Below are 20,714 nucleotides of genomic sequence, written 5' to 3' on the forward strand. Positions count from 1 at the left end.
ATGAGATTCTTGTTTCTGCCGTTTTGAATTTGTAAGTCGCTATTGTCAACGTGACAATGATGACTTAATTCAAAACGGTAGAAACAAGATTAGCAATTTGGCACTCGAGCCTTATTAATATTGTAAAAGTATTAAATGTTTAATTTGCAACAACTGACGCTTTCATAATTGCGGCAAGTTTATTAAGTACTCATTTATAGAAATTATTGAAATAGATAGATAGTGTGTTAACATATCTATTAATAGCATAAATTTTATATTTAAATAAATAGAATAAATAAAAAAAAAACACATAGGAAGAAAGTTATTAGATGTTTGTTATTACTTTATGATTTTCATAAATTTTAGATACGTTGCGACATGATTTAACTGTAAGAAGTAAAATGATTGCTGTTTTTGTATTTAATTATAAAAGATATAATTATAATTTTATATGTTTTATTTATATTGTATGTGTAATAATATAATATGTAATAATAAAATGATAAAATAAATGGAGATGATATACATGTAAATCACTTATAATGTGCAAGAATGTATCGATTTAAGGAGGTTGCTCAAATTAGAATGATAAGAATTAGTTTAAAATTATGGAGGATATTCGTCTATATATGTATGGGAATCTGTCGTCCATGCCAAAGTTGAAGACAATTGTCTGCATGGTTGTCGAGTAATTAATTATTGAAAATAAACTCTTATCTCTCTCTTGTACACAGGCGACATAGCAAAAATGTTACGACACCTGTAATGTAACTCTCGAAAGTGTATTAAAAATAATAAGAATTTAATGAAAATTGGTGCAAATAATTCTTTACATATTTAGGAAGAACTTTTATGAAGACTGAAATGATTTGTCTACATTCTACATATAGTTATCAAGAAATTGTAAAAATAAAACAGCATATTGCCACATTTCAACGTGGATAATAACGTATTTGGGTTTTAATTATACAAACAACGATTTAAAACCTTAAGAAACAGCTAATTAAATGCATTCCACATATTCATTTGCTGCACTGTATATCCAAGTGTGTTATTTTACTGAAGCTCTTCTTACATATTTCTTGCCGTTAAATTATGTCATTTAACACGGTTGAAAGTACTTTTAATTTAATATACGATTAAACATGTTAAAATTTCACACGCAACAAAACATGTAAAACGAACTTTAGTCAATTGTGTCATTTTTATACGTTTATGCGTGTAGAAATAACACACTTGGATTTACAGTGTAAAACTCGTTTATTTTACGCGATGAAAACACACTTTTAGGCTTTCCCCTGCCCCATTGCTTCTGCCACGCAACGTGATGGCAACCAACATCCTTAATTACATTATTAAGTCTATTTTGCGTAGAATATTCATGCACTCAAGATTCTCGTAACGTCCGGTAAACTTTGACGTCTGGTCGATATGCTAATTTCAGTAATTTCAAGTAAAACCTATATTTAACACAATTTTAACTATATTATTATTATTATTATTATTATTATTAATGTTAATTATATTAACTATATATCCTATTTTTAATAATGCTATAATAAATTGTTAAAAACAAATTTATTATAAAGTCGTTTATAATTGATTAAAGTTTATTAGAGTGTTAATTCGAAGTTTTAAGCATTTTCAAGCATGCTTTTTTAGAATTTATTCAATATTTTTAAAAGCATCAGTTTGCTAGTTTTTTATAGCAACATTGAATTATAGTACTAGAAAAGAATTTGTTAGAATATTTTCTAACAAATTGATTAACCCATTAACGACGAAGATCGTTGATTTTTCAACATGTTTTTGAACCTCATTTTTATGTCTGTAACAGAGGAATAAATGGATCAACGTTAGTGTTCCTTATATTTTTGGGTGTGCTTTAACAGAATTTGGGCTCAGAATCGAGAATTTCCAACTACAAAATTAAATATGGCGGCCTCTGTACAAAGAAATGAGAAAAATTGTTCATTTTTAATGTTTATGATTTTTTTTCGGACTGAAATCGCGCAGAAATCTTGAATATCGCTCAACCATCGGTGCACAAAATTGTTGAAGTTTAACAGGAATTTTTTTGATATTCATGTTGATGACTTTTTCTTCCAAAATGGCGGCTAGAACGTAAAAATGTCCCCAAAATTAGAGTTTTTCGCTAATATCTCTTATTTATTATATTATTTGAAGCTTATTATGAGTTCAGATGATAATTATCGAGTCTCCTAACGACGGTTGACGCAATGATCAATTTTCAAAATGGCGGGTCCGATATGGCGGCCTCAAAGTGGCTAAGACTCAGTTATTTCTTGTATTCTTATTTCTTGTATTTTTCGACGAATTTTTTATTTCTATGAACATAATTTTTACTTATATTACTTATATGAACATCCAAAAATTTCTTGTTGAACTTCAATAATTTTGTGCACCGATGGTTGAGCGATATTCCAGATTTCTGCGCGATTTCAATCCGAGAAGAAATTATAAACATTAAAAATGACCAATTTTTTCTCATTTCTTTATACAGAAGCGGCCATATTTAATTTTGTAGTTGGAAATTCTCGATTCTGAGCCCAAATTCTGTTAGAGCACATCCAAAAATATAAGGAACACTAACGTTGATCCATTTATTCCTCTGTTACAGGCATGAAAATGAGGTTCAAAAACATGTTGAAAAATCAACGATCTTCGTCGTTAATAGGTTATCTCGATGCACAACATGCATCGAGATTAATCTATTTTTTTACATGCCGTTATTTATGATAAAAGAGATTTTTAAAATATGCCGCATATTACTTTTCTGTTTTTTAATAGATATACATTTGTATAAAAGATTTGATATTAAAAACAGACGCGGTAAACTACAATATATTATCAATAAAATCTAATATAATGATTGTACTTGTATACTATACAATTGCACTATTTTGCCGCGGTTTTTGTTATAAATTTTAAATTGTTTAAAGCGGTCTTAAGATAAAACTGATGATACCATTAAGCTACTCTGATTAATTTAGCCATATGATAGACGCATATAGTAACACCGCTTATTAAATCAAAATATATTTTATTATAAATAAAGAATCGTGATTAATTAATATAACTATTGTAAACTTCCTCAGGATGTTATTCGCGACTAAACATACATTTGTGCTTGACTAAATGCAAAATTACTTACATACTTCCATAATAGCATTTCGTAAATTCAATCCTTGACTTTTGTGAACAGTGATTCATCCATAACTTAAAGACAATGAGAACTGTTTTCTGATAACATAAGCTCTATTCATCACTTGTTGAAGTTTAACGTTTATTCTTTCAATCAAATATCCTAAACCTGACTGTAATATTCTGAAGCTGACAATAGAAATTTAATTTTTTCTACATATTTAGTATCTTTTAAGCAAAATAATAAATACGCTTGCAAATTGACAGCAAATTTAACCAGAATTTGTATCAAAGCCGATGCTATTTGCATCCTCGTTATAGGCTTGTGTTTTATTTGCAAAACTTACTGTTCATAAATGAGAGCAAAAACAGAGCCAAAATATGCACAGCATAATACAACAGCAATTTGGAAGCAAATATCGATTTGCTTATTGTTACATAACTCATTTAACATGCGTTTTTAAATAATATCTACTCTTAAATAATCTCTTTTAAATAATATATATCTCTTTAAGCATATATTATACTTAAAACCCATAACATTACTTTCACGGCGTACTATATCTCCATATTTATTTGGCACGGGATGCTACACTGTCTCGTGATTTAATAATTGTTGGGACATCAATTTTAGTAATAATTTTGTAATACTTTGTTTGATTCATAAGTTATATGCTTTCAAAAATATTGAATTGAATGTTGAACTAAATTAGGGAAAGAACATTTGAAAACTCTAAGTATAATCAATATCCTAGTACATTTTTTAATCAATTAAGTATATGCTATTTGAAAATATAATTGTTAGAAGTTTATTATCTGTAGTATTTTTAAAGATAAAATATATGATAGCTTTGACTACGTACAATTAAAATTGGCATATGCACCAAATGTCGAAGTTTACCGGATGTTATTCCTGAATACATAAATGCATTATGCAAAGTAGATATAACAATGTGATTAAAACAATGTGCATTTGCATATCACGTGTAAGTTACGTGCGAACACTAAATAATCTTAATTTATCTTATTTCGTATCACGTATAAATATATAAAATAAAAATAATTTGTTTTTTTTCTTGTAAAAATATCTAAATAAAGATATTCTAGTGCGATAAATTAATGTGGAATGGCAAGCATAGGATCATGTAGTGCAATATTCATAATATTATTTGTATTTTGTATTAGTTTCGAGTTTTTATTGACCATTAATTTACGAGTTAATAATCAACATTTGGTGAAAAGCATTTGTACAAAGGTAATAATTAAAACAAATATACTGTAACGAGACAAATAAGACAATTATAAGTTATATCGTACAGTATTGCTTTTGTCAATAAATTTTGTGGCTTATTATTCTTATATTTCTGTTTACATTTAATATAATTTTTATTCGGAAAGAAGGATATGTATAGAACTTGCTCGTTCGATTATCTTAAACTGTCCTGAACTTATATGAAGATCTATGAATAATAATTATATATCTCGATCACATTAGTAGATATTAAAATGGCGTTTTTTATCGCATAATTAAATTCTTTTACAATATACTTTAAGCTTATTACAACTATAAAGCGATAATAAATAATAATTTTTTGGTATGTGTTTCTGAATCCGTTCTCTATTACGCATTAGTAAGCTATATCTATGTCAAAAATTTCCATGATTATGTAATAAACATATATACTACAATGGAAGCATCAGCTATTGAATATTAATATTCAATGCTACTGCAACATTAATATGTATATGTTAGAAGAAGTGAACAGAAACAATAAATTAGAGGAGCAGAGTTGTACAATTTAGTTACTCTTTAACTTCAACTTTGATTGTTTCTACTGCTATATTGCTAGTAGTTCCTGTTGGTATGTATATAATTTTATATGGTATTTAATTTTTTAAATACATTTTACATTTACAACTGATTTCTCCAAAAATGAATAATGGTATATATCTCATTCTAGAATCATCTGTTTTGAAAAAGTATCGGAATCATGAATCGACCTGATTTATGTATCAGTGCCGATGTTGAAGAAGTTGTTATTTCTGGTATTGCTGGTCGATTTCCTAACACCAATAATCTGAAAGAATTTCAAGAAAATCTTCTTAACAAGCTAGATCTTGGTTCGAACGATCACGGACGGTGGAATAATTGTAATAAACTTTTTTCTTCTTAAGATTGAGATACATATTTGTGCAGATATGTACTTTAGAGTAAAAAAATCATATTTTATTTAACGTATTTTCAACTGTAATTAAGAATTCATAATATTTAATTTAGTTGTCTTTAAAAACAATATCAAGATCGAGAAAATGCACTATACTATATCACGACAATAATTTTTATATTTATGTAAAAAAATATAAATTACTTTTCGTTAATTAAAAAACATTTTTATGACTTTGTTATTTCCGGAACAATTTTTTTACATATTATATGAATCTTTGAAAACATTTTTTTATTTTTGACAAGAAAAAATACATATGTATATAACATATACATATGTATTCTTACAAAATATATTGAACTTTTATGTAGGCTATGATATGCCTGATCGAATCGGTAAGATCAACAATATAGAAAAGTTCGATCCAGAATTTTTCAACATATCCACAACAGAAGCTCATACAATGGAGCCTATGGCCAGAATGTTACTCGAGCATACTTACGAAGCAATTATAGATGCGGGTGTTAATCCTAAAGAGTTACGAGGAACAAGGACGGGTGTTTTTACAGCAATTTGTTCTTCTGAAACTCAAGTCTTTTTCACCTATTCTAAACCCCAGGTATTCATCACGACGTAAATAATTTATGTAATATAATTAATAAAAATTTATCTGAGAGAACAGTAATTACATGTAAAATTCTTGTTGTAAATATAGAAATTTGTTTCTTTACGTAAAATATATAAAAATTATACAAGAGCAAAAGATTTTTAAGTAGCTTTAAAAATAAATATATTTAAATAAATATTTACTTGTACATATTAATTGTAAATTTTAATATCTTAGTACGTTTAAAAATATGTATTATGATTAGTTGAATGGATTACCGTTGGTTGAGTGCAGCAAAGCTGTCATGGCAAAAAGAATTTCTTACTGGCTCGGCATTATTGGACCATCGTATAATATTGATACTGCATGTAGTTCAAGTAACTTTGCCATGATGGAAGCTTACAGACTGATTCGGTCCGGAGAATGTGACGCGGCTATTGTCGCTTCTGCTAATATATGCCTTCATCCTTATGCAAATTATCAGTTTTATCGTCTAGGTATTTATTATATTTTTAATACTGTTGTACACAATACTGATAAATTTATTTATATTTTGTGCATTTTCATCTTTATGTAAATTTCGGATTTTATTATCTTGATATGTATTTTAGGTATTTTTCGTACTTTTGTTAGATAACTTAGATATTATCGAATAATCTAGAAGAATTACATCTTCTTTGGACTCTTCTTTTTGCTTTTTACTTTCATTGTAAAATTATAAAACTTTTTTTGTATGTGTGAAATAAACTTATTGACTGCATTATTTTTTCTGTTCGTCCAACAGCGCGTTCCGCACAACAAATATATTTTATCTAAAATAAACAACATATCTGTGCCTCCTCTATATCTCTGCATTTAATAAATTGAATCGAAACTTAAAGAATTTTATTTACTGATATTGATTTCTTTTAGGGGTGCTGTCTGCTAACGGTTATTGTAAACCCTTTGACGAAGAAGGTACCGGATATATGCGCAGCGATACGATAGCAGTAGTGTATCTGCAAAAGGCAAAAAATGCACGAAGAATATATGCGACCGTCATATCAGGTAAAACAAATTGCGATGGTTTTAAAGAAGAAGGTATTACCTTTCCATCGTTCGAGAAGCAAAAAGTGCTGTTGGAAGAATTGTATGAGGAATGTGGAATCTCACCTAGTGAGTTATCTTACATAGAGGCTCATGCAACTGGTACTATAATCGGTGATCCTGTAGAAGTTATGTCCATTGACCAATCTTTATGCGCTAAAAGAAACACTCCTTTGTTAATGGGCTCGGTAAAATCGAATCTTGGACATTCCGAACCCGCCAGTGGTCTTTGCCAAATAGCAAAGGTATATTTGTAATAAAATAATTTAACATTGGCTTCGCTTGAAATGTTATTACAGCAATTATATATTTATATTTTCCTATATTCTTATAATTACAATACATACACATGTAATGATTACTATAACTAGCAAAAAGATATGATTTCTTAAAGGTATTATTAGCGATGGAAACTGGTATAATTACGCCTACTATACACTTCAAACGTCCGCGAAAAGAGTTGACTGCTATTATCGAAGGAAGAATAAAGATTATCACGGAACCAACGGAATGGGAGGGTGGTTATGTAGGTGTTAATTCCTTTGGATTTGGAGGAGCTAATTGCCACATATTGCTGAAATCGAATTCTAAACAAAAAATCAATAATGGAGCACCGAGCGATGATTTACCTAGGCTTGTAACCGTGTCCGGACGTACGGAAGAAGCAGTTAAAATCATCTTAGATGACGTAAGCAAATATTAATCGCTTATTTTATTTATCTTAGGATCTATTTCCGATTTTATAACATTTATCTTTTCTTCTGCGATATGGTACAAATATAACTATTCTTGTTGTTAACTATACGCAAACTATTTCAATATTTATTCTCTACTTAAGGGATTTCTCTACTCTAATGGTCTGCAAAATTGGTAACTTTTAAGACAATTTAAGATATTTTTTAAGAACAATGAAAACTGGTGTTTTCAAATTAATATGTATATGTTCTTTATTATATAATTTAAGAATGATGATTTGGCTAATAATCGAAAATTGTCATATTTACATACTTTTATTTGTTTTCATCTTTCTTTCTTAATTTTCTCAAGAAATTATTTATTCAGTTGTATTGTCATTTCTTATATATATATATTCTTATATTAGAAATATAATATAGACAACTAAGGTAAATTTAACTATATTTATTAATATAAATTTAACTACATGTTTATATAGCGTTTATAAAGATATTTTTGCATACATTCTAAAATAAATTTAAATTTGCTCGAAGAAAAAAAATATCTAGGCGCTTTATTTAATATATTAAATAATAATAATATATTCTAAAAGAAATTTTTTGTAACATAGAATAATAATATCTTCCTTCTCTCTCTTTATGTAAAATTATTCCACAAAGGTATGTTTCCTTTTACTGAATGTAGGTGCGAAGTCGATCAGTAGATGCAGAATACATATCTCTACTACACCAAATTCATAGTGATAATATTGAAGGTCATCTTTATAGAGGATACATGATAACTGGGTCTAAAATATCTCATAATACAATTAATAAAATGGAGCGCTGCTTATATATAAAAAGGCCGATTTGTTTCATATTTTCTGGACTAGGATCTCAATGGTCTGGAATGAGTAAGTGTGGTGTGTACATAAGCGCGCGTGCATATACGTATTTGTATATAAAGGCTAAGGGATTAAAAAATTTTTATTAAAATTTTAGCAGGTCGAGCTCTAATGAAATTCCCAGTATTTGCCAAAGCAGTCCAGAAATGTGATAGCGTTTTGAGATCTTATGGCATATTCTTTACAGATATTTTAACAAGCGAAAACAAAATTATTTTCGACAATATTATTAATTTATTTTTAGCTCTTGTTGGACTGCAGGTAAAAAAAGAAAAATTCCTTGATTTAACTTTATAAATATCTTATTTTGTATATTTCATTTAATATTTTGTACATACCATATATCAAATATACAATAATTAAACTTTTATTTTATTATCCTAATAATTACTTAAAACAAATAGGAAGATATTCTTTTTATACATATGTATCACAGATTGGAATGGTAGATCTTTTAACATCCATTGGTATCATTCCCGATTTTATAATCGGTCATTCCATTGGTGAGCTAATTTGTGGATATGCCGATGGATGTTTAACGGCCGAAGAAACGATTCTGTCGGCATACTTCATCGGTTTAGCCCTTCAGGAGTCGAAAATAATTAACGGTTCCATGGCTGAAATTAATCTCGATCTTGGAACCTTAAAAGTTATGTGTCCTTCGGACATCGATATATCTTGTTACAATAGTTCTTCTAATTTTATCGTGAGCGGCCCAACAAATTCTATAAAAGCATTTCTCACCAAACTGCAGGTATATTAATGCTTATAAGTAACGTAATATTTTCTGATTAATTTCTTTAAATAGTTTTTTCAAACAAACAATAATAATAATATTAATAATACTTACGAATTTATGCATTCTTTTAGGCTAATGGAATTTCTATAAAAGAAATTTTTTGCAGTTATATACCTTTTCATAGTCGTTACATCAAACCTGCTGCAGCTAAGTCTGAAGAATATTTGAATCTGATATTACCACAAAAAAAGTTTCGTAGTCCTAAATGGCTAACAACGTCCGCTAATCACTATTCTAATTTATCTTTACCTTTATGTTCAAAATATTATACAAATAATTTGTTATTGCCGGTATTATTCGCAAAGGCGATACGTTCAATCCCAAGTGACACAATAATGATTGAAATACCGTCTCAGAATATTCTTCAGTATATTTCAAAGGATTCTTTATATCCTATGGTAACAAATGTAGCGTTACATGAATGTATGAAAAGTCATAGTTGTGATATATTTTTAGAAACAATTGGAAAACTGTACAATGCAGGCTTACAGCCGCAAATAGCAAATCTCTATCCGACAGTAGAATTTCCTGTAAGCCGCGGAACACCGATGATTTCTCCTCTTATAAGGTATAGTAAGCATGTTTTAAGTATACGCGAATACAAGTAGATATCATAAATCGCCGAATAATGAAAATTATCATGGATTTTAAAACATTTAGGTGAATTAGATAAAAAACATGATAAAATATAGGTATTAACAAACAAAATAATATTGGATTAGTTTTTTCATATTTTTTGTCCACTAATTTTTTTTTATTAAAACTTGGTTCTGTTATCTATCATAGAGCCATACCTATAGTTTGAAGATTTTATTGTTCTGCTTATCCCAGTGATAAATATACCTTAATTGTCCCATACCTACGCAAAAAGCGAAGAATGGTGGAATGTTATAGAATCAGTATTTAAATATTATGTCAAGTGACTAACAAATAAAATACTATTTATTTATACCTGCATTACATATATGAGGAGCTTTAATGACGTTTTTGCAGATGGAATCATACCGAAGATTTCTATGTAATGAAACATAGTGCGGCAAAAATTATTAAAAAAAGAGAAATGATTGTCAGTATCAATATAGCTGATGAGGAATTCACGTATTTAACGGGCCATGTCGTTAATGAAAAAAATTTATTTCCTGCTACGGGGTATCTCTTCTATATCTGGGAGATGATGGCATCGTTAAAGATGAAAGAGTATTATACCAATATACCAATTGTATTTGAAGACGTTAATTTTATTCGTGCTACAGTGTTATCACAACAAAATGAGATTGAATTTACTCTCTCGATCCAAGAAGGTAATGTTATACTTAGTTAATTATATTAAATAATTATTTTTCTTTCCTGAATATTAGACTTTAAGATTTATGCACATTTTAAGATGCAATATTTTTATGCAATATTTAAAATGTAAGAAATATATGGATGAAAATAAACCGAATGTAGAATTATTTTTACGAGTCAACTGCTTTTATATAGGTATCATGTAATTTTTAAAAAAATTTATACTTATATATCTAGGTAGCAACAGGTTTGAAATAATCGAAGGAGACAATGTTGTTGTTACTGGAACAGTACGCATTCCAACCAATATTGAAAATGAAAAAATATCTGCTAATTTAGCTGAATGTGTCGATGATGAAGAAAAAATGAGTACAAAAGATATCTACAAGGAATTAAGGCTTCGTGGTTATCAATATGCCGGTATATTTCGTGGATTAAAAAGCGCTTCAATTACGGGATCAAATGGCCATATCACCTGGACGTGTAACTGGGTAGCATTTATGGACAACATGTTACAAATGATGATTTTGGGACAGAGTTTAAGAAGCCTCTTGGTTCCAACAAGAATTCGCAAACTGACAATCGATCCGAAATATCACATACGGATAATTCAGGATTATCCAATTGGAGAAAGACGTAAGTGTGATTCAGTTCAAACGCAATTGCACGAAATATCAATTTTAATTCTAATTTATTTATACTACATTACAGAATTCTCTGTTCGTCATTACAAGTCTCTAGATACTATAATATCTGGAGGAATAGAAATTTGTGGCATTATGGCTACACCTATATCTCGCCGACAAAAAGCAGTTCTTAATACCGTTCTTGAAGAATACAAATTTGTTGCTCATCGTGATTTAGGAACTATGTCGTTACAAGATGCAGTAAGAATGTCAGTGCACATTGCACTCGAATGTTACAATGTGACAAGTGTTAAAATTATCGAATTTGTCGATGACAGTGACAATGTGACACCAGAAGATTTAAATTCTCCACTTGTTAGTGAAATCTTAAATAATTTACCGCAGATTCGGCATCACATCAGACTCGCGACGACTCACGAGAGATTTCCAAATATCTCTTTGCCCAACAACGTTTCTACAACGGAGATGACTAAGTTGTCGAAAGACGAGAATTGTTTGTTGGTCATTGGTTTTGATATTTTGACAAAAAATAGCAAGACATTATACGAACAACTGCTGTCTCTGTTAATGCCTCAAGGCTTTCTACTAACTCTGGAAAAACCTGATGCGGCCTACGATTATTCATGCCTGAAAACATATGAGCTGGATATCATATTGGAGAAACAGATGAATAAAAAGACGCTTTTACTATTAAGAAAAACGCAAAATATTGCGAAAAACCAGCGAATTGTACATGTAAACAATTATGAGTTTACATGGGTAGATGAACTAAAATCAATCATGAGTGTCCAAAACGAGGCTGGTGTAGATACGGAGACAATTCTCGTCGCGGAAGGAGATTTCGAATCCGGGCTACTCGGTCTTATTAATTGTTTGAGAAGAGAGTCAGGCGGCGAAATAATTAAAGGCGTATTTATTCAAGATGATAAAGCTCCTGCTTTTTCTTTGCAAGAGCCATTGTACATGAAACAGCTGCAATTGAACCTACCTATCAATGTTTTACGTTCCGGTAACGTTTGGGGATCATACAGGCATTTTCCATTACCATCGTTGAAACCAAACCTCGTACAGTGTGCTTACGTTAAACAGATGGTACGTCAAGGAGTATAATACTGTTCTAAATTTTATTATAAATATTAATTATTTATGTTTATTTATATGACAGGTACAAGGGGACCTGAGTACTCTTTGCTGGGTACAGAAAAGAATGCCTTTCTCCATCAAGCGTGAGGATCTCGTTAATGTAATTTATGTGCCGCTCAATTTCAAAGATATTCTGTTGGCTACTGGTAAAATCGCCGTCGAGTCTATCACATTAATTGAATGCGATTATAATCATTTAATTGGTTTAGAATTTGTTGGATTTGATTTGAGTGGACGAAGAATAATGGGAATGTGCTTATACGGGTAAAGTGATGAACGTTTTACTATCAATACTCAATGAAGAAAACTATTTACATTAAATATATATATAGTAGTATTAATTTAATATCTAATATAGTTTCAATTTTATCGGCTTAAATTTGAACTTGAGTAAAAAAGTATGCTTCAGATAAAATAAAAAATAAAAAAAAACTTCTAGATTTCAAACTTATATATACTACTTCTGTATAATATATTTTATATTAGTAAGTAGTTACAACTTTTTTACGGGACATATACAAATTATATACTTTCAAACATTATTACGTTTAGAGGTATGACGAACATTTGCGTGGCTGAAAAGTATCTCAGTTGGGTCATACCAGATAAATGGACAATGGAAGACGCAGCAACGGTTCCGTGTGTGTACAGCACGTGCTACTATGCTTTGTATATAAAGGGTAACATGAAAAAAGGAGACAAAGTGTTGATCCATTCTGGTACTGGAGGCATTGGTCAAGCTGCAATCCATCTTGCGCTTCACGAAGGTTGCGAAGTGTTTACGACAGTTGGAACTGACGAGAAACGCCAATTTATAAGAGAAACGTTTCCCTCTATTCCCGAAGATCATATTGGGAACTCTCGAGATACAAGCTTTGAACAAATGATTATGCAGCGTACAGAAGGTCGTGGAGTGGATATCGTATTGAATTCCTTAGCCGAAGAGAAATTGCAAGCATCTGTTCGCTGTTTAGCAAATGGTGGTCGTTTTCTAGAAATTGGAAAATTTGATATGGTTTCCAATAATCCATTGAACTCGTCTATTTTCTCCAAGGGTATCAGTTTTTATGGTATTTTGTTAGATAAATTAATTTATTCAAATGCAGAACAAAAGTCAAGATTATGGAAAAAAATAACAGACGGTTTAGAAAATGGTGCTATTAAACCGCTATGTAGAAAAGTCTTTGAGAGAAATGAAATAGAATCTGCTTTTAGATATATGGCTGCTGGAAAACATATTGGCAAGGTATAATTATTTCTTAATACGCAGAAGTATGTAATTAATTATGTTATTAAATATTTTTTCGAGTTATATTAGAAAGATTCATTTTTTTAATTAATGCTGTATAACGATTGTAACAAATACAAATTTACTTAAATAAAATTTTATTAAATAGCATTTTTTATTTATACTAATGAGTAACATTAATTATTCGTTTTTTTACAATTAAGAGTACATTAACATAGTTTTTTATCTGATGCATTATGAAAAAAATGTAATTTCTTGTACTAATAAAATTAAATCATGAAAAGTGTTAGAATTAATAAAAAAAATGATAAAATGCAAAATAACATATATAACAAAATGTAAGATAAAAATTTTGTTTTTTATACATTTTTGCTTTGTAATAATTATTGTATTTTATCTGATTGTTTGTAGGTAATACTAAAAGTTCGGAAAGAAAATGAGCCTTTGGATGCTCCTCTACTTGCTCACCCGCAATATTATTGTTTGGAACATAAATGCTACGTCATTTTAGGCGGACTAGGCGGTTTTGGTTTAGAGCTAACAAATTGGTTAATTTTTCGAGGTGCAAAAAATCTAATACTGACATCACGAAATGGGATTAGAACTGGTTATCAGCAATCAAGAGTAAAGCTATGGCGATCTTACGGTGTAGATGTACAGATCGTTACAGTCGATGATAATTTGAAACATGAAGATTGTGAATCTATATTAAAATTTGCTGAGGAAAGAGCACCAGTGGACGCTATATTTAATCTTGCAGTTGTTTTAAAAGATTGTATATTTCAAAATCAATCACCGCAAACGTTCGAGGACTCATTCAAATCGAAAGCATGGATGACGAAAAAAATGGACGAATTGTCGAGGAAGATCTGTCCACAGCTTCGACATTTTGTCGTTTTTTCCTCCGTCTCGTGTGGAAGAGGAAACGCAGGTCAGACAAATTATGGGATGGCTAATTCCGTAATGGAAAGAATCTGTGAGAGAAGGATGGAAGAAGGATTACACGGTTTAGCGATACAATGGGGTGCTGTTGGGGATGTCGGACTCGTGGCAGATATGCAAGAAGAAAATAAGGAATTGGTTATTGGAGGTACATTGCAACAACGAATATCCTCTTGTTTGAATACGTTAGAAGTATTCTTGCTCCAAGACCACCCTGTCGTAAGCAGTATGGTTGTTGCTGAAAAAGTAAATATTGGCGGATCAATGAATATTTATGATACAATTAGTCATATCATGGGTAAGCCATTTTATAAAAAGTTAGTGTAAAAAATGTCTTAAATATTTACAATTTTTATCACGAAGTAAGTTTTAAATCTTTTATATCGTATTTACATATATCGAATAGTTCGTTATTTTTCTCGTGTGAGTATAATTAATTAAATAACACACATTGGTTGTTCACGTCTGGAACGATTTTAGCAACATTAGAATAATTAAATGTTTTCTTACCTAGTTTGAAACTTAAAATTGTTATGTTTTTTATAGTTATTTTATCTCTACAATTATTTTTTAAGAAACGCGGTATATATAAAAGAGCTTTCGTAAAAAAATTATAATTTTACTATTTTTATATTAATAATGAAAATAATTTAAAAGTTTTTTTTGGGCCTCAAGTTTTCTGGAAAAATTAGAAAATTAATTTTTTCAATATACTAATAACTTATTTTCAATTAATTAATAACTGATTATATACTTATTACCTACATATTTTATTCTATAGAAGAAAAGAAGTTAATAAGAAATATACTCTTTTTAAATTTACATTCACTTGTCAAAAGATCTTTTTTTAATAGCATATATGTATATTATATACCTTATATATTCACTAATTTTCCTTTACTGCTGGAAGACTGGTTTAAGGATGTATGTGTCACATCTCAAAGCATCACCAAAAATTTAAAAATTTCATAGATTGTTCTATTATTACGTCTAAGTATCTGTGTAAAATTTGAGCACAATTCTCTTATTGGTTTAAAAGTTATTTGATTTTTTGTTTGCATTGATTCTTATCATATCTTGGGATTGGCTGCACCAATCTTATTCGGATTGGTCGCAGTCGAAAGTTTGTATCGATATTATATTTAAAAAATATCGTTAATTTTTTTATTGCGGCTTTAGTTTCTGAGATATTTTAATCAAAAGTTTGTTGACGTATGAATTTTCTTCTTATTCTTATAATTTGATGAGGAAGTAGTGTTACGAATTAAATCAAATTTTTTATATATGCTAATGAAACTCTAATAAATATTCGTGCAAAAGCTCATTTGGATCCACGTACTCGTTTAAAAATTATTTACCTAAAACTGTAGTAAAATATGGTCAATACGCTGTATAAGTCATTTTAGTTTATAAAACTTGATAACAACGCAGTGATACAGTACACAGATGCATTGAAAGTGTTTAGGGCCCGATTTAATATCGAAATTTTAGGTTAAAAAAAAATAAAAATTACATAATTAATAGCAATTAAATCGTTAAGAATCATGTTATTTTACGATGATTGAACTTCTTATGTAATATAAATTTATTTATTTTATATTTTAGTCGATTTAAACCTAAGAAATCTGCAGTTTTTAAATAAAAGTATTTTTTGCTGGTATTTTTTGTACCGCCCAAACAACCTTAAACTGTTCCTCGTTTATATCTTTCAAAGTCTCTTAACTTCTCACATTATTAAATCTTAAAAATTTTAAAAAGTTCAAATAAACTGTATACTAATTTGCGTTAATTAAGAAATAATTAACAATACAGTACAATAACAATTATAAAGCATTTGTACTGAAATAACTGATTGCATATACAAATTGCATATAAAAATAGTAACAATTTGAAACTTACATTAGAGTCTTTGTTGGTATGAGATTTTAGGAAAAATTAAATAGAATGTGACATAAAACTTATTTATAAATAAATAGTCTTCTTACTTTATTTTAAAATAGGATTGAAGAACATAAACGCAGTGCCGCAAAACGTGCCATTGGCGGAAATGGGTATGGATTCGATGATGGCAGTTGAAATTAAGCAAACGTTAGAAAGAGAGTTCGACATTTCTTTGACAGCACAAGATATTAGAACTATAAATTTTGCTAAACTTAGACAAATGACAATTACAGCCGAACAAGGAAAGATACACGACATAAATAAAATTAATACAAGTAATTTGGAAGGTTTGGACATGCTAATTCAAAGAATGAAGGATTCAGACTTGGTTCCAGATATTCTTGTAGAACTTGGTACAAGGAAAAAAATTGATCGAGGCAATATATTTCTCTTACCGGGAATCGAAGGATGTTCAAGTGTATATAAATCTATAGCATCAGGAATTAAATCTTCGGCAACGTGTTTGCAACATGGTGTACTTAATATTCCCGACGGAAGTCATTCAGTGATGAAGACAGCCGCTTATTTGCTGCCTGTAACAGAAGTTTTATTAACATTTCTATAATATTTTGATTATTTTTTAAATAATTTATGTATATAAGTAATATCTAACAACTACAAGTTTTTCATATATTACTATAGCTTATATATACATTAATATTTATTTTCTTAGCACATATTGAAGAAAATTAAAGACCAAAAAGAATTTTTAATAGTGGGTTATTCATTTGGATGCTTAATTGCCATCGAATTAGCAAGATTACTGGAAGCTAATAATTTCTCAGGACGGTTAATATTAATAGACGGAGCTCCTGACCAAATGAAATTTTGGGCTAATCAATATTTGGTCTGTACTTCACAAGAAGAGTTACAAAATATAGTATTACTTGGTTTATTGGAAATATACACCACAATTAGCAAAAAAATGGTTAGTATATTATAAAAAGCGCACTTAGATTTTTTATTGTAAAAATTATTTATATTAATATTTAACTTTATATAAAATTAATTAAAATAACGACACACATAAAATATTTCATTATAACGTGAACATTCTTCAGGAATTTGTATATGAAGTTTGAAATAGTAAAACAAGAATGTTTATCTTATCTCATTTCGTGTGTGAGTGTAGAAAATCTAGACTGAGATTTAAATTAAAAGATACTTTTACATACGGTGAATAAGTAAAATTAATAATACATTTATAACACACAATTATAATGTTAATATTTATCATTTAAAGATACATAAAGTGAGGATTAAATAATAATAATTTGGAGATAGAGAATGAATGGATGTTAATAATTATAGAAGATAATTTAGAGATTTTAGTACCCCAAGTTTAGTAACCCAATAATTTTTTTTACTAATGATGAAACACAGATGTTATTTTAAATTTAGCATGTTTTATTCTTATTAATCATACAAAATGCAAATATTGTTATTTACAGCTTGCGTTAGAGCTGAAAAAATATAATACATGGGAAGAGAAGTTAAAAATATTTCATTCTTACTTCCCGAAAGAGTTAAATGTATTGACCATCGAAAATCAAAAACTTGTATGTTTGACAGTTTACAATCATATAATCGCTATACAGGATTATAATACATCTTCATTACTTCGCCTTAAATCACCTATAACATTACTAAAACCCACATTTCCGATTGCCTCTTTTACTGAAGAAGATTATGGTCTACATAAGGTATTATAAATCATTTGAAAAGAAATTTTTGAAATCAAACTCAGATTTTTAAAGTAACAAAAAAACTTACTTTTAGATTACCGACGGTAAAGTACAAATTCATTATGTGGAAGGTACTCATGTCACAATGATGGACAACGTCAAAATTATATCAACTATTAATGAAGAAGCCTAGGTAATAATATAATACAATAAATATATAATTTATTAGGAGACGTTATGATATATTTTTTTAGATATATTTTATTAAAATATTATACATGTAATATATAATACGATATATACACATTACTATACGTATAATTGGTAATTATTCAGAATAGGGGTCTTTTCCGAATTTTGATATTTTTTTGCGGCTCTCTTGGTAAAATCTTTGTTGTGACTCCGACAGTGATAATCAATCGGGGGAGTCCGAAGAATATGTAACCTACCTATTTTTTTCAGCGTAAATAAGCTGAAAACCTATTTGTGCTGAACATAGATATTCACAGGTGTGCATCACGTTAAAGCAGAGAATAGTTGGTATATTAAAAAGTATATATAATTTTATGTTTTAGAAAGCGTAATGCATATGGTTTCAATCGTCGCTCGTTATTTATTAAAAAGTTATTAACAAATGTAACTGAGGAGTATAACAGTTTGTGTGTCAATACTAAAGGAAGTAATTTGCTGATATGTGTGTGTATAGAATTATAGACATTACACATGTAGGCGGGGAAGGGTGAGGGTGGACCTTCGCGTGGAAAGTTGAAGAATATTTAAAAAAAAATAGATAAAGAAATAGGTAGGTTACATATTCTTTGGACTCCCCCGATTGATATAACACACTGTCGGAGTCACAACAAAGATTTTTATCAAGAGAGCTGCAAAAAAATATCAAAATTCGGAAAAGGTCCTATTCTGAATAATTAAAGTGTTACAAGCTATATTATCTCTGAAAGTACGTAGTATAGTAAAAAATGTTTTGGATAAAAGTTGTATAATCCGGAGGAAGGATAAATAATAAAAATCAATTTTTGAAAAAATTGATTTTTTAAGAACATATTAAGGTCATCGCCATTTAAAAAAAATAGAATTATATAATTTTATTTACATAATATGATTCTTTGAATTATTCTGCATATAAAAGTATTAAAGATAAGGTTAAAAGAAACGGGCTAAATGAGAGCCAAGCGCTTTAATTTTTAATAACTATATTTACGTACGTTTCGGTCCGCCAGTTTGGACCATCTTCAGCAATACTACAAAGATACATAGCTAGAAAATCGACACATATGCGAATCGTGGATAATAAAAAATTATATACATACATAAATTGTTTATATTGATAAACGCCCCTCGAGTCATATGTCGATGTCAAGGAGAGCCGGCCTCTCCACGGTATTAAAGATATATAATTTTGCACATTGTAAATTGCATAATTTTTTTGAAAAACAACTATTTGTTTTCTTTATATCTATTGGAGGTTTTATCAGCAATAAAAAGTACATAATTTTAATGATGGCAAAATAAATATTTAATACTGTAATAAGTAATTAATAAGTACAAAATATAAATGTTTAATAATGGTCGTGACACTGAACAAGGTACCGATATCTCTAACTAAATTTTAATAGACAAATCAAATCTTTCTCTCAGTAATGTTTTCGGTAAGCCTCGCTTGCACACTTATGAGCAAAAATCAGCTTAACTCTGATTAGTCATTATATGAATATGTATGTATATATTAATATATAATAATGTAATAAAATTTCTTTTTCTTCCTCTTTTTTTTCTCCTCTCCCTCCCATACTCATTCTTTTCTCTCGCAGAAAGAAATATTTTTTCTTTTTCCATATAATATGTTATACAGGGGGTTTCCTAAGTGATGTCGAAAACTCCAGAAAATGATTCCTTGGACAATTTTAAAGAAAAAAATTCCTATGAACATGGGTCCGGAAATGCTTCCTTGCAGAGTTATGGGCCTTCAAAGTTAAAGAAATAAAACATTTTCGGACCCATGTTCATGGAAACTTTTTTTTAAAATAGTCCAAGGAATCACTTCCTGGAACTTTTGACATTACTTAGGAAACACCCTGTATTTGCCAGATACCCGCGCTCTCATATTATATTGATAAGATTAACGAAAATATTCTTTAATTATGTTTGGATAAAAAGATGCTTAAATATACCTATAATGAACTGTTTATTAACTGTTCGTCTTACACAACAATTTCTGTTTTTATGTTTTTCCGAAATCTGTTTTTTTTTCTTTTGCTTCCTCATAGAGGAAGCTTTGTTTTCGTGAATTTCGTATATGAACCTTTGATTGCGTATAAAGTTGGGTCTAATCAACCAAATTTAAATGATTTATATATGAAATAGGGGTAGAAGAAACCAAAGAAAAGATTGTTTTTTGAGTTTTTTATGTTAATATGTT

General features: G+C 29.1%; 1 protein-coding gene across 3 annotated transcripts; it reads left to right on the forward strand.

The window, feature by feature from the left end:
* The first annotated feature begins 4,905 nt into the window (after positions 1–4,905).
* Positions 4,906–20,045, forward strand: LOC139776491 (fatty acid synthase-like). 3 transcript variants are annotated; one of them, XM_071713173.1, is made up of 20 exons: positions 4,906–5,009; positions 5,109–5,298; positions 5,684–5,931; positions 6,185–6,416; positions 6,832–7,250; positions 7,400–7,693; positions 8,386–8,593; positions 8,682–8,845; positions 9,021–9,338; positions 9,455–9,951; positions 10,377–10,684; positions 10,908–11,306; positions 11,382–12,409; positions 12,483–12,724; positions 13,013–13,706; positions 14,121–14,949; positions 16,652–17,127; positions 17,266–17,520; positions 18,044–18,295; positions 18,372–20,045. In XM_071713173.1, the coding sequence occupies exons 2-20, from the start codon at positions 5,139–5,141 to the stop codon at positions 18,468–18,470; spliced, it is 7,122 nt and encodes a 2,373-aa protein (XP_071569274.1). In that variant the 5' UTR covers positions 4,906–5,009; positions 5,109–5,138; the 3' UTR covers positions 18,471–20,045. The 3 variants fall into 3 exon arrangements, with proteins under 3 accessions (XP_071569274.1, XP_071569276.1, XP_071569275.1); XM_071713175.1 differs by having other exon boundaries at positions 14,121–14,799; XM_071713174.1 differs by having other exon boundaries at positions 8,685–8,845.
* Positions 20,046–20,714: the final 669 nt, after the last annotated feature.

Source organism: Temnothorax nylanderi, unplaced genomic scaffold, assembly GCF_030848795.1.
Source record: "Temnothorax nylanderi isolate EJ_2023f unplaced genomic scaffold, tnyl_v1.0 TNYL_tig0121_pilon, whole genome shotgun sequence".
Lineage (NCBI taxonomy): Eukaryota > Metazoa > Arthropoda > Insecta > Hymenoptera > Formicidae > Temnothorax > Temnothorax nylanderi.